Source organism: Xenopus laevis, chromosome 4L (genome assembly GCF_017654675.1).
Source record: "Xenopus laevis strain J_2021 chromosome 4L, Xenopus_laevis_v10.1, whole genome shotgun sequence".
NCBI classification, from domain to species: Eukaryota; Metazoa; Chordata; class Amphibia; order Anura; family Pipidae; genus Xenopus; species Xenopus laevis.
Genome location: NC_054377.1, coordinates 12,198,377 through 12,224,237, shown reverse-complemented (window position 1 = coordinate 12,224,237; position 25,861 = coordinate 12,198,377). Strand labels below are relative to the sequence as shown.

At 42.7% G+C, this 25,861-nt stretch overlaps 1 protein-coding gene across 2 annotated transcripts; it reads left to right on the top strand.

Moving 5' to 3' along the window:
• Positions 1-23,515, top strand: fnbp4.L (formin binding protein 4 L homeolog). 2 transcript variants are annotated; one of them, XM_018256471.2, is made up of 17 exons: positions 1-255; positions 2,768-2,842; positions 3,804-3,940; positions 4,496-4,688; positions 7,176-7,323; positions 8,022-8,136; positions 9,267-9,602; positions 9,717-9,906; positions 14,591-14,703; positions 14,831-14,935; positions 15,488-15,621; positions 16,506-16,672; positions 17,601-17,899; positions 18,651-18,780; positions 18,882-19,132; positions 19,217-19,374; positions 21,337-23,515. In XM_018256471.2, exons 1-17 carry the CDS (start codon positions 150-152, stop codon positions 21,425-21,427), a joined length of 2,748 nt encoding a protein of 915 aa, XP_018111960.1. In that variant the 5' UTR covers positions 1-149; the 3' UTR covers positions 21,428-23,515.
• Positions 23,516-25,861: the final 2,346 nt, after the last annotated feature.

Below are 25,861 nucleotides of genomic sequence, written 5' to 3'. Positions count from 1 at the left end.
CACGACAGTGTAATTAAGGGAACTATCTGTATGACTCTGCTGCGCGGCTTTATACTTCCTGGTGACGTGAGGGTCTACGCCGGAAGTTGCGTCGTGCGTGCGCCTCCACTCGGAGTCCGTGAGGCGTTCGACTGTGGGTTTTTTTCCTCATGGGGAAGAAGACGCGGGGGGCGCCGGGTCGAAGACCCATTTTACAGCTTTCCCCGCCGGGACCGCGCGCTGTGAGTCGAGAAGGGACCGGATCTGGATCTGAAGGTGAGGGCAGAGTTTCAGGCCTTTGTTCGAGGTGTTTTCTTCAACCAGACTCGGGGATGGGGGGAAGGGCTAGGCCTGAGAACAGAGTCACTGGGACTGGTTCAAATACTTGGCTGGTTTTAGGGTAGAACAGAAGGGTCCCTTGTTTATAGATATTACCTTAGGTGCAGTTGTTTAATATTATCAGGCTCCTGCTCCTCGGTTCTCTCCTACCCTGGTGTATTAAAAGGGGAATATCGACCCCCCCCCATAGCCCCTGGGGGTTCATCTTCAAATAACTAGTTGTTTTCAGAGCGATCACCAGAAATGATGACTTTTTCCAATGACTTTCTATTTTCTGTGTGTCACCCTTTTTCTAATATAGAAGTGTAAAGTGTCATTTTTCACCTTCCGAAGCAGCTCCTGGAACGGGGGTCGCCGACTCTGTAAACTGAAGATAATTTATAAGGTTGGTGCACCGGTGTTAAATGTGGATCTCCAGATACCTAGATGAAAAATGCGGTATATAGTGAGGTACGCTTCATTTAGGGGATAAACACAAAATAACCAGATCTACTCACACACGATCCCTTGGTTATTTGCCTCTCACCAGAATATCGCCGGGTAGTTTTAATGGCGTAATATTGTCGGAGCTTGTTGGCTGGCCCTGCGGGTTATGACACTTAACAGAACACGAACAGATGCGGCCGCGATCCGATTGGATTTTTTGTCCCATCCGATCGAGAGCTGGCCGAAAGAAGCGTACCTCACTATATACCGCATTTTTCATTTAGGTATCTGGAGATCCACACATTAAACACCAGCGCACCAACTTTTTAAATTATCTTTGGTTTACAGGGTCGGCGACCCCTGTTCCCGGCGCTGCTTCACAAGGTGAAAAATGACACTTTACACTTCTATATTAGAAAAAGGGTGACACACAGAAAATAGAAAGTCATTGGAAAAAGTCATAATTTCTGGTTGAGATTGAGTGGATCCAGAGCCAGACCCTAGGCAACCTGGCTGGGCACGGCGCCGGCTCATCGCACGCTTGGGTGCGCATGCGCGAAACTGCGCTCGAACGAGCTTGCGCAGAACTACATGCGCAGAACCGCTATTACAAGAAATTATACATGGCAGTCGGTGAAAAACAGGACTGGACAATGGGGTAGGCGTCAGAGCAAGCACGTGTCTACTCTGCCGACCCCTAGTTCCGGCCCTGAGTGGATCCACATCTGCCTTTGGTGCTGCTAATTATCAACCTATTTGGACTTTGCGCAGAGCTTACAACAGACCCTCTAAACTGCTTTAAATTGATACATTTAGTTGATACATTTCTTATCTTTGTCCCTGCTGAGCAGAATCCCTGAGTTTCATTACAGGCGGCTGTTAGAATTGATACAATAGTTGCTAATACTCCAGAGATGCTGCTGAGAAATGGATCAACTCAATGTTGCAAAATTGTAACAGTTCAGAATCTGCACCTGAATTACTGAGCTGCCAGACTCAAACACCAGAGACACGAACATTCAACTTTAAACTTAGATTTTGGAAAAAAACAGTATAAAATAAATAATGGAAAGTAATTTAAAAAAGTATTTATTTCTGGGGAATAATCTAAAAACAAATGAACTGAAAAAAAGTGTTTAGAAAGTGAACAACCCCTTTAAAGGAGAAGGAAGGCTATAGAGTTTATTGCCAGTAGATTAGCCACAATAGTGCAAGCTAGAATGCTATATTTATTCAGTAGAACGCTTTACTATACCTGAGTTAAAATCTCTAGAAGCTCTCTGTTTGTTTAGGATAGCAGCTGCCATATTAGCTTGGTGTGACATCACTTCCTGCCTGTGTCTCTCCCTGCTCACTTATAGCTCTGGGCTCCGATTACAGCAGAGAAGGGAGGGAGAGAGGAGCAAACTGAGCATGCTCAAGCCCAAGCCCTGGAGGATTAAGTTGAAAACAGGAAGTCTAATACAGAAGCCCATGAGTACACAATAGAAGGAAAGAAATGCTGTTTCTTTTGACTCAGAGCAGCATTACTTTGAGGGTTTACTGGTATATTTATATAGACCTTTCTGATAAAGCTTACTTAATGTTAACCTTTCCTTCTACTTTAATTGTTCCTAATCTCCAGAGGTAGAACCGGTGCTGCACCATCTTTGCCTTTGGATCTTAAAGCTGACCAACTGTTCCTATAGGGGCTGTTATAACCATGGGCATTTAGCACGTCATGTGCCCGATTATGCCGCCCTTTTAGCACTATTCCTCCATGGTGCCCAGTATTTAGGGTTTTCTCTATGGAGCACAGAGTTGTGGGTTATAGGAATGTATAGGGGACTGAACTGATGCAGCCTCTGTGCTTGGACACTGTGCATCTCTTTCTGGGGGTGAGCTATGCAGCTAACTCTGAGACCAGTCAAGGCACAACACCCCCCTCTTATTAAACAACATTAGAAAGATGTTCTGTTGTCGTTTACAAGAATGAAAATTTTCAGAGTACTAATTTTCATGCTCTATTTTCTCACTGTTTTAGACGACGGTGATGCCCAGAAAATGGCTCCTCCCACAGGCATCCCTGAACGGCAGCCCACAGTTGTTAAACCAACCGGTAAGAAACTTTTATAGGACATCTTTTTGTCCTTTTCTTTTAAAGGGATTCCGTCACAGTTTTTATGGTGACGTTTTTATTTCTAAATTAAACTGTTTACAATGCAAATAATTAGATCTACCATATACAATGTAATTCTTAACTCCACAAGCGTATGTTTTTAGTTGTAATATCGGTGTAGGCAGCCATCTCAGGTCATTTTGCCTGGTCATGTGCTTTCAGAAAGAGCCAGCACTTTAGGATGGAACTGCTTTCTGGCAGGCTGTTGTTTCTCCTACTCAATGTAACTGGATGTGTCTGAGGGGGACCTGGATTTTACTATTGAGTGTTCTTGGCTCTAACAGGGAGTTTTTATCTTGTGTTAGGGAGCTGTTAGCTGGTTACCGTTCCATTGTTCTGTTGTTGCTGCTGGTGGGGAAAACAGGGGGTGATCAGAGCAGCACCAGGCCAGGATGGTGCCCTAGGCAACCTGGCTGAGTGTGAGCATTGGCGCATGCCCAATTGTGGCTTGTGCATGCATGCTCAGAATCGCAATCAGAGGGGAACTTGCAGCAGCAGTCTGGGAGAGAGTGGACCGGACATGGGTAGGCGACAGAAGGGTACGTGCCTGGTGCTCCCCAGCTTTGTGCCCTAGGCTCGTGCCTACACTGCCTTCCCCTAGTTCCAGCCCTGGGGGTGATATCACTCCAACTTGCAATGCAGCAGTAAAGAGTGACTGAAGTTTATCAGAGCACAAGTCGCATGACTGGGTGCAGCTGAGAAACTGACAATATGTCTAGCCCCATGTCAAAGATTTCAAAATTGAATATAAAAAAAAATATTTTTGCTCTTTTGAAAAAAAATGGATTTCTGTGGAGCAGCACTAATAACTGTTGCATTTAAAAAAAAAATAAAAAAAACGTTTTCACATGACAGTATCCCTGTAAAATTATTCACAGATCATTGCCTTTTTTCATTGTAGGTGGCCTCTGTTTGCTGGGTGCTTACACAGACAGCGATGAAGAAGAGGCCGACTCTCCTGTGAAAGCCGCAGTAGGGTCTTCTGCAAAGGCCAACACGTCTACAGATATTGACAGCACCTTGGCTAATTTCCTTGCGGTACGGAACCTTGCTGTACTGGAATGTACCATTTTTATAATTGTAATCACAGCTGCTGGTCCTTATCAAAAAGCTGTCATAAGCGTATGAAGTAGATCTAGCAGTAGGTATAGCAAATAACAGCTCTTTTGTGTATACCAAATCTCTTTAGTAGAGTTCTTAAAGTGCCTTTATTAGTACTACAGCTGTAGTTGTAGCTGCATTTGTTTCACAGGGCAGAACAGTGGTGCATTCAACACGGACCTCCATGTTGTTCTACCTGTACAGCATACTATTCTTCAGTTTCTTATTGTGTTTGTATCAGAACAATCGGGAAGGGTTACTTTATAAAAAGGAAATATAGGCGTGAAGGACGTTCGAAAAATGGGAGCAGTATGGAGGGGCATACGAGAAAGGAAAAGAACCAAAGGACAAGTAAAGGTTAAAGGAGAGCGAACATAATGATGGATTTTTGGGGTGGGGTTGTTAATCAGTCATTACCGTTTGGTAAGTGTGTAGTATGAGGGCACTTGTAAGCATGACATTGATATTTTGTGGTCTTTGTTTACTGTTTAGGAGATTGATGCTATTACTGCTCCACCCCCACCTGATGGCAATGCCACTGTCACATCAACTGCACCTCCTCCAACACCACCAAGACCGGATCCCAAAGACTCCCATTCTTCATCCACTGCAGCACATAATGGAGGAGACCAGACTTTGGCAGGGCATGCATGGCACTTTGATACTCAGTGCTCTCTGGCTGGAGGTGAGATTTCCTATTGAACACTTAAAAAAGAAGTAAAGCTTAAAGGGCATGTAAAGGCAAAAAAATATTTTCTTTAATGAAAGTGAAACATCTCAAATATACTTTAATTAAAAAATGTGTACTGTTTTTATAAGAAACCTGACTGTATGCAGTGAAATTCCCCCTTCATTTACTGCTGTGGATAGGAATAGATGGTCCCAAACCGCTCTGCATGGATTCAATCATACTTATGAACAGCAGTATGATACAATCATACTTATGATCCCCCGCCTTAATTTCCAGTAGTGATGTATGGGCCGGCCAGATACCCGCAGTTCGGGCCGACCTCCCACTCTTCTTCGTGGGCGGGTACGGGTTGAGCTTTTCTCCTGCTCTCCCTGCCCGCCACTATCAAATGCCGGCTTCCGACTTCCCGGTTCGTCTTTTATAAACAATGCGCCTGCTCGTCCCGCCCCTGTTGTGACATCATCTACCAGGCGGCACGGGTCTATAAAAGCCACCCGGAAGTCGCATGCGGGCTAAGGTAGGGCGGGTCGGGGAAATCCTGACCCGCACATCACTACTTCGCAGCCATGCAGATCTCTTTGTTTGTTTCCCTGTAGAGCAGTCCGCAATTGTGTAGAGATTTGTATTGGATTTTATTTTGGCTTTAAATCCCCTTTACTGTTTCTAACTCCAGCTGCAGGGACAAAGATCATGGAGTCAGATTTAAACCGATAAACTGGGATTCTATTTGGAGGATTATTTTGCTGCAGCCGCTGGTTCTGCAGAGTTGGAGAAAGTTTGTATTAAACAATAAAATCCACATGACCACACAGGACCCAGTGCAGTCTGTATATTCTGATTATTAATCAGTCTTGCTGTATTGGCTTGTGGCAGATATTATTAGACTTGTGCTGTTGTGATCATTTATGATGATCCCTAAGCAGCCCAGACCACACTGAGCATGTGCACAGTCTTGGTCTTGCAAAGATGTTTAACAAAGTTACAAGATGGTGACCCGCTGTGGCCAACTTTGAACGTATTAATCATTTGTGCTATTAGGCTTGTGGTGCAGATAGCTTGTTTAGTATACAAAATACAGCATTTCTAGCCTTATTCTATTTAGACTTTACTTCCTCTTTAAAGGGGCTCTTCACCTTTGAGTTAACTTGTATTATGATGTAGAGAGTGATATTCTGAGACAATTTGCAATTGGTTTTTATTTGTGGTAACTGACATAGCTTTTTATTCAGCAGCTCTCTAGTCTGCAATGTCATCAATTTGGTTGCTAGGGTCCAAATTACACTAGCAACCATGCATTGATTTGATTAAGTTTCTGGAATATGAATAAGAGATGGTCTGAATGGAAGATGAGTAATAAAAAGTAGCAATACCAATACATTTGTGGCATTTGACTATTTGTTTTAGATGGAGTCAGTGACCCCTTTTTGAAAGCTGAAAAGAATCGGAAGAAAAAGGCTAATGATTAAAAAACAAATAAATGAAGACCAAGTGAAAATCGGCCATTCTTCAGCATTCTAAAAGTTAACTTGAACGTGAACTAGCATAGCTCCCAACTGTCCCAATTTTGACAGCTCAACCCGCAGTCCCCGAGTGTTACTGAAATGGGTGTGGCCATAAAATGGGCATGGTCAAAATAATTTCACTGCGTTGCGTACGGAAAATCTTTTTGTTCCTCTTTCTATTTTCCAGATTTAAACTAAAGTAGTTGTACATTATGTTTTGTGCTTCTGTACCAGCCCAAGGCAACCACAGCCCTTTAGCAGTAAAGATCTGTGTCTCCAAAGATGCCCCAGTAGCTCCCCATCTTCTTTTCTGCTGATTCATTGCACATGCTCTGTGCTGCTGTCACTTACTGAGCTTAGGGACCCACTCACAATATACAGTACATATAGAATAGAAATGTCACAATATAAGTCTGATTAGTAATTAATACAGATAATTACTACATGGCAGCACAGAAACCAGTGCAATTAGCATCAGAATTGAATAATCAGCAAACCTGTAGCATCAGCTTATATTACAGGGGAAGCTCATTTTCTGCTGGATAATTAGTGACGAGAGCCCTAAGCTTAGCTTCTCAACAGCCAATCAGAGCCCACTGAGCATGTGAGTGTCGCAGACACTTTCCAAGATGGTGACCCCCTGTGACAAGTTTGAAGTCCTGGATCATTGCTGCTATTGACAAGCTCAAACTTTAGACTGATGCAATAAGTTCAATATATAAAATATGGAATTTTTACCTTTATTCAGTTTTAGGGTTTAATTCTCCTTTATTTCTAAAGTTGGTAAAGTCACTAGAAAAGAATGGAACAATATAGAAGGATAGTGGGGGAAAAGACAATAAGGGAGCACATGAAGTGATGACCATCATTGGATGGCTGCATTTGAGTGAAGAACCGATCCAAAGTGATATAATCTTTTCAGTTTATCATTTGTGGGATAATGGTACTGCTGCTTATATACCTTTTCCTTTCTTCCTAGTTGAAATCGAGATGGGAGATTGGCAGGAAGCGTGGGATGAAAACACTGGCTGTTATTATTACTGGAACACTCGGACCAATGAAGTGACATGGGAACTACCCCAGTGTCTCGCCACACAAGTTCAGGGGACTCAAGGCTACACAGACGGGTACCAATATTACCCTTTAAAGGGGTTTTGTCATGATTTTTATGATGTCGTTTTTATTTCTAAATGACACTGTTTACACTGCAAATATTTCACTCTACAATATAAAATTTAATTCCAAAAGTGTATTTTTTTTAGTTGTAATATTGGTGTGTAGGTGCATCTCAGGTTGTTTTGCTGGTCATGTGCTTTCAGAAAGAGCCAGCACTTTAGGATGGAACTGCTTTCTGGCAGGCTGTTGTTTCTCCTACTCAATGTAACTGAATGTGTCTCAGTGGGACCTGGATTTTTCTATTGAGTGTTGTTCTTAGATCTACCAGGCAGCTGTTATCTTGTGTTAGGGAGCTATTATCTGGTTACCTTCCCATTATTCTGATGTTAGGCTGCTGGGGGGGTAAGGGAGGGGGCTGATATTGCTCCAATTTGCAGTAAAGAGTGTCTGAAGTTTATCAGAGCACAAGTCACATGACTGGGGGCAGCTGGGAAACTTGACATGTCTAGCCCCATGTCAGATTTTAAAATTAAATATAAAAAAATATGTTCTTTTAATGGATTTCAGTGCAGAATTCTGCTGGAGCAGGACTATTAACTGATGCGTTTTGAAACAAAACAGTTTTTCAGTAACAGTATCCCTTTTAAGTTTAACCATTTGTTTTGTTATTTCTCTGTAGAGGTTTAATGATGTTTGTATTTGCTTATAGCACTACTGTTGGGGCGTCTGAGGTTTCCAGCGGGTCTTCTAAGGAGGCCAAAGATGAAACTGTAGGGAACATTGCTTCCAGTTTACCCCTGATCATTAAGAAAGAAGTAAAGAAGGTGTGTATATCTGACTGTCCAGTAGGGCATTTTTTTTAAATTCTGATAATTGAAAGGGGTTGTTAATCTTCCAAACCCTTTTTTCAGTTCAATTGTTTTCAGATTGTTCCACAGGAATACCATTTTTCCAAAATCTGGTGTTTGAGTCTGGCAGCTCAGTAATTCAGATGCAGACTCTGAACTGTTACAGTTTTGCAACATTGAGTTGATACATTTGTCAGCAGCATCTCTGGAGTATTAGCAACTATTGTATCAATTCTAACAGCTGCCTTTAATTCTGCTCAGCAGGGACAAAGATAAGAAATGTATCAACTAAATGTATCAATTTAGAACACTTCACAGGGTCAGCGACCCCTCCTCCCAGAGCTGCTTTAGGTGTAAAATGACACTTTACACTTCAATATTAGCAAAACAGTCACACATAGAAGTAATTGAGAAAAGTCGTTAATTCTGGTGAACTATCTGAAACCAACTGAACTGAAAAAAAGTGTTGGAAGGTGAACAACCCATTTAAGATAAGCAAAGATACAATTGTAACTATTTAAGATACGCAGGTCTCTTTGGAGAACTGAGGCTCACAGCCTAAAGGGCAATTAACCTTCATTAGCAAAACTGTAATAAAACATAAAACCTGCCCTAAAACGCCCAGAAATGTGTTCAAACTTTTCGTAGCCTGCCAAAATATAAAGCCTGTCTCTGGTGTTCAGTCTGGCAGCTCCGTAATTCAGGTGCAGACTTTGAACTGTTACAACTTTGCAACATTTAGTTGATACATTTCTCAACAGTATCTATGGAATATTAGCAACTATTGTATCAATTCTAACAGCTGCCTGTAATGAAACCCAGGGATTCTGCTCAGCAGGGACAAAGATAAGAAATGTATCCACTAAATGTATCAATTTAGAGCAGTTTACTGGGTCAGTGACCCTCCTCCTAGAGCTGCTTTAGAAGGCGGAACATGACACTTTACACTTGAATTTTAGAAAAACATAGAAAATAGAAAGTAAATGGAAAAAAATATCCATTCGGATGAGCTGTCTAAAAATAACTGTTTGAAGGTGAACCTACATCCTTTAAAATGCTATCTGGATGTAAGTGATTCCACTCTGTAATAAGCTTCTTGGTTTCAGGAGGTGAATGAGGCCGTTCTGGCCATTTCCAACAAGGAGGAGGAAAAAGTGGGCGTGGCTGCTTCTCTATTGGCTCCACTCTTACCGGATACAATAAAAGAAGAGGAGGAACGGTGGCGCAGGAAAGTTATCCTTAATGAGGATATCGGAGAAGCTGCTTCAGAAGAAGATGATGATGAGCTGGCCGCCACCTGCACAGACCGAGCATTACCTGGACAGAATACAGACGAGGCTGCTCAAGAAGACCTCTGTAGCACAGTGCAGTCAGGAGAGAGTGATGAAGAGATTGAGGAGCAGGACACTCTAGAGCTGGAAATGGTGTTAGAAAGGAAGAGGGTACCTAATCTATAATCTCTGCTTTTATTTACATTCCTAGGCCATTCATAAAAATGTAGAATTAATATGTAACTGGATGTTGGTAAATAAATTCATATTGATTCTTTCCAATAGGCAGAACTGCGAGCATTGGAAGAGGGAGATATGAGTGTATCTGGGTCAAGTCCATGCTCTGATTTCAGTCAGTCGGAGGAAGCTCAGAAAGCAAAACCAAAAAGCAAGTGGAAGGTGTTTGTTCCCACAGCCAGTCCTGAGTCAACGAGCCGCAGTTCCAGCAAAACCGGTCGAGAGTCTCCTGAGACAGGTGAGCGCAAAGCTCTGATTCTAAGATGAGACTGCTCATTTGGAGGCCAGCGAGACACACGGGAACATCCTAGGGGTTTTTAGGGCTCCCAGCCTGCTCGGCTGTTCCTTATACTTCTTTTGTATATCACAATTTTAATACAGTTAAGACCTTGAATACAGTAAAGCAAATAATTCTACCACCAAATGTAAACAAACTTCTGCTCTAAGCAGTTTGTTTACAACCTGGACATAGACTAGCAAGCATATAAAAAAGGAAGAGAGAGAGAGAAAAAAAAAAACCCTTGTATATTGCCACCACCCACTTAACAACAATTTTCAATAGTACTTGGATGAAATTCACTTGAAGACCAATTAATTACTTTTAACTATCAGTTTATTACTTCTTTACCTCAATTACACACTAGATTCTATGGGAGTAACTCCACCAACTATCTATTTTCAATTTCCTGAATTTTAATGTAACTTGGGATACGGGAATCAATAGACCTAATTTTTTATACTTGCTTATTAGCACTGGTCACTTTAATGAATTCTTATAATGAATTGAAATGGGATTTGGAGTGAAATAGTTAATTGGAAAGGACTTGCACTTTATAAGTAATCACCCAATTTTTTCATTTTCTTTTTTAACTTTTTATTTATTAATTGTTATACAGAGATTTAATAATGTGCTAATTTAATTGATATATACAATGTATCTAAATTAATTACTTATCAATTATATAGTTAATTGAAAAGCACTTGCACTTTATAATCATGTGAATTAATTAAATTCGAGTTTTACAAATTTATTGATATACACAGAATTAATGGTGTGTTTTGTGATTGGGTATGTAAAAAAACCATTGAGGTAAAGAAGTGGTAAACTGATAGTTGAGGGTAAGGTCGCACTGGGCGTTTTGGGGAGATTTGGCGCTAATCACACAAGCCGATTTCGTCCGACTTCGGAAAACAAATCACCGCGTGTGATTAGCGACTGCGTTTTTTTCATTGAAGCCGGCACAACGAGGGAAGGGGGGATTGGTCACGGCAAAGACGAGGGGATTAGTCGCCAGCCGACCAAATCTCCCCAAAACGCCCAGTGTGGCCTCACCCTGAAAGTAATTAATTGGTCTTGAAGAGGATTTTAACCAAATTTAAATTAAGTGGGTGGTGGCAATTAAGAGAGTCATAAACAAGGTTTCTTTTTCTCCCTCTTCCTTTTTTTATAAATTGAATAAATAATCCTTGTATGTCTGAAGAATTTGGGCATTAATTTAAGTAAGAGCAATTAGTAGTATCCTTATCAATTGAATAACTACCAAGCAGTCCAGTCATTTTTCAGATCCAAACCCATTACTGATAATACTGGAGTTCAGGGCCGGACTGGGAGTAAAAAGCAGCCCGGGCAAACAAATCAAAGCAGCCCACATGTAAACACTCAATGGACTTTTTATTCAGCAGTTCTCCATTTGCAGTTTTAGCAATCTGGTTGCTATGGTCTACATTACCCTAGCAACCATACACTGTTTTGAATAAGAGTCTGGAATATGAATAGGAGAGGAGCAGAATAGAACAATATAAGGCATAGGCAAGACAACAAATAGCCAGAATAAAAAACATAAGGCATAAAACAAAAAATTTTATAAAATAAAAACTGTAACTAATTATTGTGCAATAACAGGTGGAGGTGTGAGGGAAGTACCAGACCAGAAAATATCATCAGACAATTAACATGCTATGCTGTATATTATCCATGAATTATGAATGATTCATGGATATTACAGCAGTAGAAAGTCATGTTACAGGGGGTGAGGTAAGGAGAGGAGTCTCTGACTGAATCTTTGACCCTAACTTACTACTGGAAGATATTATGGAGGCCCAGAGCTGGAAGGAGGCTTGGGTGCAGCAGGTGCTGACTGGAGAAAAAGAGGAGTCGACCGAATGCCGAATAGCCTATCCAAAGACATGGTGGTGGATGCTGCAGCCAGCCAGGCTAGTATGAGACAGTGGCAGTTCGACCGGCGAGCAGCTGGTGCCTGATGGTGCGGTACACTTTCTTTGACCGGTCCTTCCTGACTGAGCGCGCCTGGGGGAGGCTGGTACTGGTAACGCATGGGGCCTGCGTCGCATCATCACGGGTCAAATCCTGCGCACGTGTGCGCAGCACAAGCACGTATATATGAGAATGGACTGTTCCATGTGAAAAATTAAAGAGGGGGACACCAGTGGCGTAACTAGACACCTAGGGGCCCTGGTGCAAAAATTTGAAACTGGGCCCCCCCCAGCCCGAGTTGTGGGCAGTTACCAACATTTACTGACCTAATGTCCTAGAACTGAATTTAAAAAGTTATTTTAATTACTGAAACTGGTACACTTTTTAAGGGCAAAGGGCTGTACAACTAAAATTAAAATTTTATAACACTAACGGTAATCTGGTACAGACTGCAGTGATAAAAAAATCATGGAAGCAGGGACGGTCTGTAAACACCTTTAGTGGTGGCCAGATATTAATTCTCAGTTACTTTTATGACAAGGCACAACTAAACATTTTTACAACTCGCCTATTACTCACAATGTGAAATAAGCCTGGGAATAAGGGTATGTAAAACTGAGGTTTTACTCTATATGGTATTCTTGTATACAGTCCAAATATTGTTACACATTAATTTCATGTATAATACCAGAAACAATAGGCAAAAAGCCAGGACCACAACCATGTATACAGACATAAAAACTATGGATGGCACAGTGGCAATTCCATGTATAAATACCCCAAAATTAACTGAGGGATGGCAGAGTGGCAATTCAATATATAAATACCCCAAAACTAATAGAAGGATGGCACAGTGGCAATTCCATGTATAAATACCCGAAACTCTTAGAAGGATGGGGCGGTGGTATTTCCATGTATAAATACCCCAAAACTAATAGAAGGATGGCACAGTCACAATTCCATGTGAGAGGGGCTGGAGGTGAGTGAGTGAGAGGGGATGGAGGTGAGTGAGAGGGACAGGAGGTGAGTGAGAGGGACAGGAGGTGAGTGAGAGGGGATGGAGGTAAGTGAGAGGGACAGGAAGTGAGTGAGAGGGACAGGAGTTGAGTGAGAGGGACAGGAGATGAGTGAGAGGGACAGGAGGAGAGTGAGGGGGTGGAGGTGAGTGAGGGGGTGGAGGTGAGTGACAGGGTCAGGAGGCAAGTGAGAGGGACAGGAGGTGAGTGAGGGTGCAGGAGGTGAGTGAAAGGGACAGGAGGTGAATGAGGGACAGGAGGAGAGTGAGGAGGTGAATGAGAGTTACAGGAGGAGAGAGAAAGGTACAGGAGGAGAGCAAGAGCTACAGGTGGTGGGTGAGTGGTACAGGGAGTAAGAGAAATGTACAGGAGAATAGTAAAAGGTACACTAGGTGAGAGAGGGGTACAGAAGGTGAATGAGAGGGACAGGAGGGCGAGTGAGAGTGACAGAAGGTGGGTGACGGGTACAGAAGGTGAATAAGAGGTACAGGAGGTGTGTGAGTGTTTAGTGTAACCTAGGCATCACAGTAGATAAGGAGCACTCACAGTAATATGTCACCACTGGGTCCCTCTTCTCATGCTCCTGGGCAGTCCTCAGTGATGCTGCACAGCGCTGGGGATTGGGGAGAGCAGAGAGCGCAGCAGGAGGTAGGCAGATTCCCCACGTGCAGTAGACAAGCATGTGGGCTGTACAGGAAGCAGTGCATGTGTAGGGAGCAGTGCGCACTTACAGTACAGCGTGTGGAAGTCGGCGGCTCCCTCCTTGGCTGTCTGGGGCTGTTAGAACCTCGTTGCGCGCTATCCGCCGCATCAGAAAAAAAAGCGCTAAGTGCGCTTTGAAGGAAAGTGCGGGCAAAACAGACGAACAGGTAGAGTGGGGCGGGAGGGATGGGAGGGTCCGGGGAGGGGACCAAGGGAGGGAGCAGTGGGGAGGAGAGCCAAGCGATGGAAGAAGAAGCAGAGGAGGACGAGAACCTGCCGCCGGGGGAAGAGCAGGGTATGCGGGACAGCCTGCTCGGGGGAACCCCGGAAGGGTCTGCGGTGCCAGCCGAGGTGCCCGTGCCAGGGAAGCGAGAGGAAGACGTGTTGCGTGCCATAAAGTCCCCCTGCTGTGCCAGCTGTAATAACACCGGCGGGCCCCAGCTGGGTGCGGGCCCAGGTGCGATCGCACCTGCTGCACCCCTGGTAGTTACGCCACTGGGGGACACTGCTTCGAGCAAGTAGGTGGAGGATTATTATTGCAGGGCAGCGCTGCAGTCGGGTGCGGGGCCCCCAGTGGCATGAGTTTCTTATGATCAGGAGCGGCCCACATGAACACAATATAGATGCGGCCCCTCGGGCATTTGCCCGAACGGACAGGTTACCAGTCCGGGCCTGCTGGAGTTGCCCCAACTTTAGCATTATCAGTAATGGGCTTGGATCAGCAAAGTCTCCATTTAGCAGGAGGACCTGGTTGAATGTATACACTTGCACACAGCAAGTTATAAAGTGATAGTATCTCCTATTTTGTAAGAAAGTGTATCTCTTTAATAAGTTGATATACTGATAATCAGCCCCTTTGTGAGAATACCTTGAGCCAACATAATACAGTTTACAGGATTATATTTTACCTCCTTTTCACATCAAAATATGAAATGTTATCCTTTTCCTTTGTCATCACTGTAATTTTGTCTTTAATGGTTTTGTTGCAGAACTTGGTGCCGAGGCTCCGGAGGGCTCTGTGTCTGGAAAGGAGCCAGAGAATGGAGACGTAAAGGCAAAAGTGCCTCCAAAAGTAGAGGAAGAGGAAAATGACGATTTGAAGGTAAAGCTGCTACATTAGCTGGTAACTGCACTTGGATGAGTGCATGAGTAGTAAGAGAGTATGTTTTGCTCTGTCTTTCAGTTCTTGGGAAGTGATTTAATTATTAATTTATGAATATTCTTTATAGTTCCAGATTGGAGAGCTGGCTAACAGTCTGATCAGTAAACTGGAATTCCTTGGTATTAACAGACAATCTGTGTCTAATTTCCACGTACTGCTGTTTCAAACAGAGGTAAATATGCTTTTTATATACTTGTGTTCTGTTTATAGATGGGGAGCTGAGCTATAGGAAATCCAGGGGCACATCATAGGTGTATATGTTGATTGGCTTCAAAGGGTGGGAGGAAGGAAGCTAGAAGTGCGTCCATTAAAGGATATGTAAACCTAAAAAAAAAGTAAATTATGTGGGTGTTATTCTAAGCACTTTAACAATGTACATTTAAATTTTTAATTCCAAGATATTAAGGGATATATGTACTGTTAATATGAAAGTTTGGATGTTTCCGTTGAAGGCTTGTTCTACCTTTCATCAGTTGTGCCGTGGGGGAGGTAGACTGTGAGGGGTGGTAACAATTAGAGAGGGAAGAGGAAATGGGGTGGGGGGGCGAGGGGAAATCAGAGTTGGGGAAGAAAGAGGAGGTAAAGGGGTTATTCAGCTTTCTGCGTACACAAATTTGGGAGCTCCGTTCCGTTTTAATTTTGTAATGCTGAAACATTTGTTTTAGCCTGTAACTTCTGCTAAATATTCAACTGTAATGCTCATTAAACTTCGTCTTCCCTCCAGACACGGATCTCAGACTGGAGAGAAGGAGCACTGAGTGGAAACTACTTGAAACGCAAACTCCAAGATGCAACGGAACAAATAAAACAGTATGAAATTAACGCCACCCCTAAAGGCTGGTCCTGCCACTGGGACAGGTACGAATATTCCCCCATTTTTCACCTTTGACATCTCAAAAAAAAAAAAAACATGACTTTTTGACATCACCACCTGACCTCGTGACCTCACCTCTCTGGAGACTCAAGGCGGCTGCCAATAAGGTTCTGTGTGGGCAGATCCTGCAGCACGCACTATTTGTGCCGGCACACTGGAGAAACACACAGTTTCATATATATATATAGTCTCCTTGTAAAGTTTCCTGATTGGACAGAAAGTTTGTTTAAAACTCACGCAAGGTGTTAAGTGCACTGATCTGGGAGGGAGAGAGGGGGGAAGCGCATGCGCGTGCTTTGTGAACTTTTCAGGATTTCTGGATCCTTCCTTGCCTGTGTAACAAGAGGAGGTTAACGAAAGCTTCAGGGTGTCAAGTGTCCACGAAGAACAAGATACTTTTCTCCTGTTGCAGGTCAGACCGAAATATTTCTTTACATTTTTGCCTTTTTATCAGTTTGTTTTTTGTCCTTTTATTTCCGTTTTGCTTAATTGAAGCTGTTTACTTTTATCTTTCAGCTCACTGAAAATACAGACTTGCTTAGTTTCCCCTTTTTAAGGGGGAAAAGTACTAAGAATCTGAATTCCCTTACTGGTGCTTTCAAACATCCCCCCCAAAAAATTATAAATCGCTATTAAAAAAAAAATAAAAAAATTATAAATTCATGCACCAAAGTTCCTTAGCACTATATATTGCAATGAGAGCACCGGTTATTTGTTGCAGGATGCAGTTGCTTTTGTGCATAAAATTGTCTATGGGTTCCCTCCTATGAGTTGATTGTTTCCATAGGAGATTGCCCAAATGAGGGGATGAATTCCATGGGGTAGAAATTTACAGTTATTTTTTTTTTTATTTTTTTTTGTGATTCAGGGATCATAGGCGTTATTTCTATGTTCATGAAATCTCTGGAGAGTCCCAGTGGGAATTTCCTGAAGTGGAAGAGGAAGAGGGGGGTGCAGCATCCCAAAGCAAATCTGAAAGCATTAAGGTCGAAAGTGCCCCAGCTCTTCCTGTGGAACCAATAGAGAACGTTTCAGGTACGTGGAAGAAACTTTAAAAGGGGAAAGAAACTCTATAGTTGCAGAAAGTTGTGATGACGTTCAGACTGCCCAAATCAAGTTGCATCCTCGTTTCATTAAAGGGGAACTATCGTGAAAACGTAATAATACAATCAATTAAAAATTCTGTACCGTTTCTGAAATCAAGTTTATCTTCACTCTACCTCTTAGCATCTGTTTCACCTCATTCTGTCTTCATTCAGGAGAATGATCCAATATATCATATGGTGATCTTCTTTTGCCTAGAAGATGTATTAGAGCTCACTCTATTAAAATCACCAGATATGTCTCTCTACATGCAGAATTTGTGCAAAAGGCAGTTATTTTGTTAGATTTTGTTTGTACTGGAATCAGTTATTTGAGTGACCTCTAATTCATCTGCTAGGAAAGGAAGCCCCCCCCCCCATAAGATATATTGGATCTAACTGTCAATGATTATCTGACACCCAACTGCTGCATGAAGACAGAATGAAGAGAAACAGGTGCTGAGAGAGGAATAGTGAAGATAAACTTGATTATTTCAGAAACAATGCAGACTTTTTAATTGAATGTACTTAGAAAGTTTCTTACTTCAGTATGAGGAAGCTTATATTAAATTTTTATTTTTGCAATAGTTCCCCTTTAAAACACTCTCGAAGAGGTGTAACAGCATGTCTGTAAAGGCAGATGTGATGGTGGTAGAGAGACATGCAGTATAAGTGCAACTTTAATCTCTCCACAGCCTTCCTAGAAGTCTATTCATATCTCCTTTCAAACGATATATCTACAGCTCAGTTGTAGTGATCAGAAGTATAGTCTTTAGGGGGTAACCAGTGGTCTCCAAAATCTCATTCATGGATGTAAAAAATAAATGAAGGTATAGCAGGTCTGTGAGCCTGTTGACATGATGTTGTTTAATCTCTTCCAGCTTCTGTCCCTACTAAAGCAATGGCTGCTCCTCCTGTACCAGTGACTCCATACTGGGAGCTCATTCAGCCACCGCTACCACCGCTACCCTTAGAAGTACCTCTGCCCCCGCCCCCTCCACCGCCAGAGTCTCCGCCTCCTCTACCGCCTCCACCCCCCTCTCCCCCACCCCTTCCTCCTATTGAGGATGGTGAGATTGAAGAGGTAGAAATGGAAGAATATAACGGCAATGAGCCTCCTGCACCGGGAACAGAAGAGCCCCCTGTGAAATTGGTGGAAACCGAACTACAGCCCTCCAAGGTATAAAAATAAAACCTACTCTAAAACAAAGTATACTATCTAAAGGTTACAGATAATAGGTAAAGGGCTATTATCTTTAAAGGAGAACTAAAGCCTAACTAAAGAAGTAGCTAGAAATGTTGTACATGATGTTTTGTGCTTCTGTACCAGCCCAAGGCAACCACAGCCCTTTAGCAGTAAAGATCTGTGTCTCCAAAGATGCCCCAGTAGCTCCCCATCTTTTTTCCTGCTGATTCACTGCACATGCTCTGTGCTGCTGTCACTTACTGAGCTTAGGGACCCACTCACAATATACAGTACACATAGAATAGAAATGTCACAATATAAGGCTGATTAGTAATTAATACACATAATTACTACATGGCAGCACAGAAACCAGTGCAATTAGCATCAGAATTTAATAATCAGCAAACTTGTAGCATCAGCTTATATTACAGGGGAAGCTCATTTTCTGCTGGATAATTAGCGACGACCCCTAAGCTTAGCTTCTCAACAGCCAATCAGAGCCCACTGAGCATGTGAGTGTCACAGACACTTTTTTAATAAAATGCTCCAGTAACTTACTGTTTCTTTGGTGGTTAGTATTTGTTTACATGATGTGTTCTAAATATATATATATATATATATATATATATATATATATATATATATATATATATATATATATATATATATATATATATATATATATATATATATATAATTGTGGCACCTGTTTGCATTGGACTAATAACTATCCTCTTCTTCTCAGACTAAAAGCGATTCTGTGATTTCTGGCAAAGCCACAAAGCGGAAAGCAGTCACCACAGACATGTTTGCAGAGCAAAGCGTAACCATCGGCAGCTGCCCAGTTCTTTATACTCAGCAGTCCCTGCCTGCAGGTTGGTTTGCTACTAACCACAATCTAGTATGTCCAATTAACTGTACCTCCCTGTATTGATTCAATGTCTTTTATGTGTCTTTTATGTTTCTGCTCCCACAGTAACAACAATGAACCTTCCAGCCAGTTACATGGGGCTCCCGCTTCAGGTTGCTGCACCTGTAGTGATGAGCTCTATAGATTACTCCATGCAGAGCACTGCCCTGCTACCTGCCCTCCCTCATGTAATGCCCCACAGACTTATCTCTGCAACCGCTGCACTGGAGCAACCGGCTTCACCGCAGCCTCCAGCTCAGACAACACACGGCAAATCTCAACCCACAGAAAAACCGAAGAAGATGAAAAAAGAAAAGGTGACCTGTTAACTCTTGACTTTGATTTGCTCTGCTTCTCTCTCTTGTGCTTTCAACAGTATTAATGTTTCTTCTCCACGCAAGGTTAAAAAGAGCAAGATCAAGATGCCGTCCTTGGTGCAGAAATGGCAGAGCATACAGAGGGAACTAGACGAGGAGGAAAACTCGAGCTCCAGTGAAGAAGACCGAGATGTTGTAAACCATAAACGCATTGAAGAATGGAAGATCCAGCAGTTCACCAGGTACTAGAATCTGGCAGAGCCCTTTTCCTAAACAAACGTCTCCGTATTTTCTAGGGATGCACCAAATCCAGGATTCGGCCTTTTTCAGCAGGATTCGGCCGAATCCTTCTGCCCAGCCGGACCAAATCCGACTCCTAATTAGCGGGAGGGAAATTGCGTGTCTTTTTGTCACAAAACGAGGAAATAAAAATGGTTTCCCCTTCCCACCCTTAATTTGCATATGCAAATTAGGATTAGGTTTGGTATTCGGCCGAATCTTTCGCAAACGATTCAGGGGTTCGGCCGAATCCAAAATAGTGGATTCTGTGCATCCCTAGTATTTTCAATGAAATGTCTCCATGCATGGAGTGTCCGCATGAAAGCTTTGCTTTGGGGCTGTATTGTGCAACCTCTCATTATTATCATTATTATCATTATTATTGCTCTAGCATATGACTGTGTGTATGGAAGGAGATCTAGTGTTTGGCCAATCACGGGTGCACATTTGTGTATTCTGTGCATTCTGATAAATATTAGGGATGCAACGAATCTAGGATTTGGTTTGGGATTCGGTCATTCAGTCGGATTTGTTCGAACCGTTCTGCTCGGCCGAACCAAATCCTAATTTGCATATGCAAATTAGAGGAGGGGAGGGAAATCCCGTGACTTTTTGTCCCTTATATACCTGCACGATTGTTCTATACAGGTTACAGAATCCGTCCTTTAAACTATTTTATTATATCCATCTTAAAGGGCCGACTCCATACCTGGACCCTTACTTTCTGGAACCTGGGTAGAGTAATATTCTCTTGTCCCCTTGCTCCACACCTGCCATAGGGAACTATAAATCTTATTCTGATAAATGAATGAGCCTGGTGCAAAGGCAAAGTTCCTCTGCACGCCACTTATTTGGATGTCAAGGGTGCACACACCTCCTGACCAGACCAATTCGTATCTAGGACCTTTGTTTGGAGGGGGCACACCTGATGGAAAATGCTTTTCAAACCATTTATTATGGCAGAAAATACAGCACAATAGTGGGCACTACAGCGTCAGCTTTTGGGGGATACCCCCTTCCTGTTGGTGCACCAGTTCTAGTACATAAGTCCCTTGACTAAGTGCACCAACTGTAGGCCACTAAGTAAACCTTGAACTATAGTTCCGGGTTTATTTCTGCACAGGTCAGACTCTCAGGCGCGTCATCACAAGTGGAATGTTCCATTCTTCCGGCTCATTACAATATTCTCTATGCAGCTTGTCCCACTGTAATACATGTACTGTATATAAAGTCAGCCTCCTAGACACGGGGAGGCCCATTTACCAAACGTTATACAAATTTCGAATTCATGTGAATTCTTAGAATTAGAATATACTCGCAATGTCTATTAATCGACCGAATGGTTCCGACCCCGAAACTTTTGAATCGGATTTGATTTGTATCGAAAAACTTGAATGTCAGGAAGGATAGGGATGCACCGAATCCAGGATGTGGTTCACGATTTGGCTGTTTTCAGCAGGATTCGGCCGAATCCTTCTGCCTGGCCGAACGGAATCTTTCATTTGCATATAGGGGCACGGAAGGGAAATCATGTGGTTTTTGGGGGTTTTTTTGTCACAAAACAAAGTACAAAATGTTTTCCCTTTCCACCCATAATTTACATTGTGGATTCGGTTCAGTATTCGGCCGAATCTTTCCCGAAGGGTTCGGCCGAATCAAAACTAGTGGATTTGATGGATCCCTACTATTAACATCTCCAGACCTCTGCCATTGACTTGTACATGAACTCGGCAGGTTTTAGGTGGCGAATATTCGAATTAGGACTGTTTCCATGGTCACGGCGTGATAAATCTTGCGTTCGAATAGACGGATTAAAACTCTGTGTGAATTCCGACACTTGAAAATTCAAATTTACTATTTGACCCTTGATAAATGTGCCCCTTGGCGGCTGCTTCCTAACTTTTCTGTATTTCTTTGTGTTTCAGCGGCATGGCGGGGAAGAATGCAAATTTTGAAGCCCTGCCCGACGACTGGAGGGAGAGACTGAAGAGGCGAAAAATGGCTCCGAGCTCGTGACCCTCCTGTTGTTTACAATTGTATATTCCCATAACTGATACTGTAACTTGCGTCCCCTTTCTACCAGTGTTCACTTGTTCCAGTTGGAGTAGCACTTACATTTGTTTATACATCATGTTTCAACTTTGTCTGTTCTTTCCGGGTTCTTGTGCGGTTTTCCTTCAGTTCCAGTTTGTACTTCGCTGCAAAAAGGTAACGCGATAACAGCCGCTGGAAAGCCACAGGTTAAATCCCGTTTCGAACAGCTGCTTTTTTCAGTTGTTACTGTTCTGCTCCTGACCCTGCATACTTAGCCGCTACCCGACCCGCAAGTACCTTATCCGCAACCCGACCCACTGACCATCAAGAAACAGGAAGTGCTGTTATTGTAAACCGGAAGTGACATCACTAGAAGTGGGTGTGATCAGAGTAAAACAGGAAGTGCCCTGAAAAAAAGGAGTAAAACTCGCTATTGAAAAGACCAGAGACCCGCAAACCCGGGGAACCACCGACCCGCAAACCCGGGGAACCACCGACCCGCAAACCCGAGGAACCACCGACCCGCAAACCCGAGGAACCACCGACCCGCAAACCCGAGGAACCACCGACCCGCAAACCCGAGGAACCACCGACCCGCAAACCCGAGGAACCACCGACCCTCGTCTATACCGGCTCCCGAAACTTCTACCTGCAGGGTACCTCAGGTTTTTGTGGGTAACCCGCGGGTACCTGACCCGCTGCAGGGCTCTAGTGCAGATTCAGCAAACACACGTCGCATGTAGTAAATTCTCCCCCAGCTGAGAAACGCCAGTGTCTGCCTCCTGCAACGTGACTTCAGTGGGAAATGCGTTGGAAATGCGGAATGCGGTGTTGCTACCTGAGCTCCCATGCATTTCCTGTTGAACTGAGCGTTAACCATTCGGAGGTGTTTCTCTGCCAGTGGAGAATCCGCTGAGTGTGACATTAAAGCCTTGGGGTTTTGCTTTTTTTTTTTTCTTCAATTTAAGCAATTTATGAGCTTTCTTTTAAATCCTAAACCTTCTTAGGAGAAAAGTTATTCCTGAACACGTTTTCGTTTAAAGACTCAAATCACAGCCGTATAGTAGGATTAAGGTTATGGGATAGAAAAGCCATTTCCTAAAACCTATTTTTTTTTTTTTTTTTTTTGTTTCCTCCAGTAGAGAAAAGGGACAAATAAATGAGGCTATTGGCTTTCCCAAAGGTAAAATGGAGTCAAATCGAAGATAACATGTACAACTCAAAAAATACCTTAAAAAAAAAAATTAAAAAAAAGTAAGTTTTGTGTTTGGGGACTAATCTCCCCAAACTGCCTCCCGCCGGCTAGAATGAAAATCGCCGGATGGAAAATCTATTCGTTTTCTGAAGTCGCCTGAAGTTTTCTCGTGAGGCGACTTCGGAAAAAGAAGCGCACCAATTGCCATTCCGCCGGCGATTTACTTTCTAGCTGGTAGGAGGCGTTTGAGGAGATTAGTTGCCCCGAAGAAGGAGATTTGTTAATGGGTGACTAATCTCCCCTAATCTGACCGTGTGTCTCTGCCCTTAGTCGCCCGCCGACAAATCTCTTTGGGGCGACTTATCTCCCTGCCTTCTGCCGTCTAGAATGAAAATCGCTTTGTTTTCCAAAGTCGCCCGAAGTTTCCTTGTGAGGCAACTTCGGAAAACGAAGCACTCTGTGTCTTCCTTCAGGTGATTTTCATTCTAGCCGACGGGATGGCAGGGGAATGCAGTTTGGGGAGATAAGTCGCCCCAATGAGGAGATTTGTCGATTGGCGACTTATTTCCCCGAATCTGACAGTGCGTCTCTGCCCTAAGAGAAAAATATTTTTTTTTACCATTTATGTAATTATTTGCATTCTATACTAAGCTGCTCACTTAAGGGGTGTTTTCATCTACTGGTGCATTTGGATATTTATGGTACATTTGATCATTTCCACGATGAATCAATAATGGTTTAAAGGCTTCATATCTGTGCCAGGAACAGTGGCTGCTTGTAAGGGAATGAGGAACTTGTATTTTTTTAAATTGCTTTTTTGTTTTGTTTTCCTCCTTGTACATTTTGTAAATATTAATAAACTGCATTTTTACTTAGACTTGCGTGCGAGTTGTATAAATGACCAGCGTGACGGCTTTCGATTTAAATATTTGAGCCGAATGATCTGTTTATGGATGGCCCCTTCTTCTGGCAGACTTTCATTTCCTACATTTTAATTAGGGAGGCACCAAATCCAGGATTCGGCCTTTTTCCGCAGGATTTGGCCGAATCCTTGTACCTGGCCAAACCATATCAGAATCCTAATTTGCATGTGTAAATTCAGGGCGGGTAGGGAAATCACGTGACTTTTCATCACAAAAGATTTTTTTTTCCATTTTATGCAAATTAGGATTTTGTTCGGTTAATCGACCGAATCTTTCACCAAGGTTTCGGAGATTTGGCCGAATCCCAAATAGAGGATTCGGCACATCCCTAGTTTAAACATTTGTTTGTAATAAATACAGGCATGGGATCTGTTATCCAGAATGCTCAGGACCTGGGGTTTTCTGGATAAGGGATTTTTCTGTAATTTGGATCTTCGTACCTTAAGTCTTCTAGAAAATCATGTAAACATGAAATAAACCCAATAGGCTGGTTTTGGTTCCAATAAGGATTAATTATATCTCAGTTGGGATCAAGTACAAGCTACTGTTTTATTATTACACAGAAAAATAATTTTTTTTTTTGGATAAAATGGAGTTTATGGGAGACGGACTTTCTGGATAACTGGTCCCATATCTGTACTGTTATTGGACACCACCCTAAAGAAAAGGGGAAAAGGTGCAGTTACTCTGCACCCACCTCCTTCCACTTATCTTGTACAGGTGTGAGACCTGTTACCTGAATGCTCGGGAACTGGGGATTTGCAGATTTTACAGAAGCTTATATTAAGCTTTTATTTTCACGATAGTTCCCCTTTAAGAAAAAAAAAACACACACACACACACACAAAGACTGCGCATGGATAAAGCTGGATACATTGATAACTTGCTTGTATTTAGAAAGTTTTTTTTATTTCAGTATAAGGACGCTTATATTAAATTTTCTTTTTTGCGATAGTTCCCCATTAATTTTAATGGGATAGTAAAACTGAATATTCAGAAGTCGAACTATGGCAGAATTGCCAACCCCAGGACCCACTGCTTTCTTGGAGCCCACCCAACTGGATCTTGGGTGGGCACCCATATGGGATAATAAGCAGCAATATGCTTCTTATGACACTTCTGCGCTGTTGGTATAGTTTCAAATCACAGCAATTAGAAGCAGTACAGCTGCTGCTGGTTAGTTGACCTTTAAATGACCATTTACCTTACCAAGTAGCCCCATCAGGGCCGCCATGAGGGGGGGACAGTTGTCTTAGGGGGGTCCAACCATGCTTCACTTGAGACCGGCGGAGCGGCGTATGCACAGCTGGAGCAATCTCCCGGCTTGCGACAACTGCGCATGCGCCGAAATGGACGGAAATTGCCAAAGCGCCGGAAGATGGCGTCTGTGAACTTCCGATCCCTGAATCTGCACCGAGGGGTAAGTAAAAACTTAGGGGCATTTGCCCGGGGTAACAGCTAGGCTGGGGGGGAAGGAGGGTATTTGTGGGGTAGGGTTTTTTTTTAATAAGGGGTTTGTTTGTCCTTTAAGTGCCATGTAAAGGCAAAAAAATAAAATCCCATTTTTACTTTCTTTAATGAAAAAGAAACCTATCTCCAATATACTTCAATTAAAAAATGTGCACCATTTTTATAAGAAACCTGACTGTAGGCAGTGAAATTCTCCCTTCATTTACTGCTGTGGATAGGAATTGTCAGACGGTCCCTAACTGCTCTGCAGGGAAACAATCATACTTATGTACAGCAGGGGGAGCCCCCGCCTTACTTCCCAGCCATGCAGAACTCAAGCAGCTTTGTTTGTTTCCCTGTAGAGCAGTCGGCGACTGTGTAGAGATTTGTATTGGATTTTATTTTGCCTTTACATCCCCTTTACTGTTTCCAACTCCAGCTGCAGGGACAGAGATCATGGAGCCAGATTTAAACAGATAAACTGGGATTCTATTTGGAGGATTATTTTGCTGCAGCCACTGGTTCTGCAGAGTTGGAGAAAGTTTGTATTAAACAATACAAAAACTATAAAATCCACATTAGATTACATGACAACACAGGACCCAGTGCAGTCTGTATATTCTGATTATTAATTAGTCTTCTGGCAGATATTATTTGACTTGTGCTGTTTTGATCATTTATGACGATCCCTAAGCAGCCCAGACCACACTGAGCATGTGCACAGTCTTGGTCTTGCAAAGATGTATAACAAAGTTACAAGATGGTGACCCCCTGTGGCCAACTTTGAAAGCAGAAATCATTTGTTTGATTAGACTTGTGGTGCAGTAAGTTTATGTTTAGTATACAAAA

Bases quoted from the DNA above. Each gene is read 5' to 3' on its own strand.
- fnbp4.L (XM_018256471.2), top strand. From the start codon at position 150: ATGGGGAAGAAGACGCGGGGGGCGCCGGGTCGAAGACCCATTTTACAG. The intron at 3,941-4,495 runs GTACGGAACCTT...TTTACTGTTTAG, and splicing joins CCTTGGCTAATTTCCTTGCG to GAGATTGATGCTATTACTGC. The intron at 14,704-14,830 runs GTAAAGCTGCTA...TATTCTTTATAG, and splicing joins AGGAAAATGACGATTTGAAG to TTCCAGATTGGAGAGCTGGC.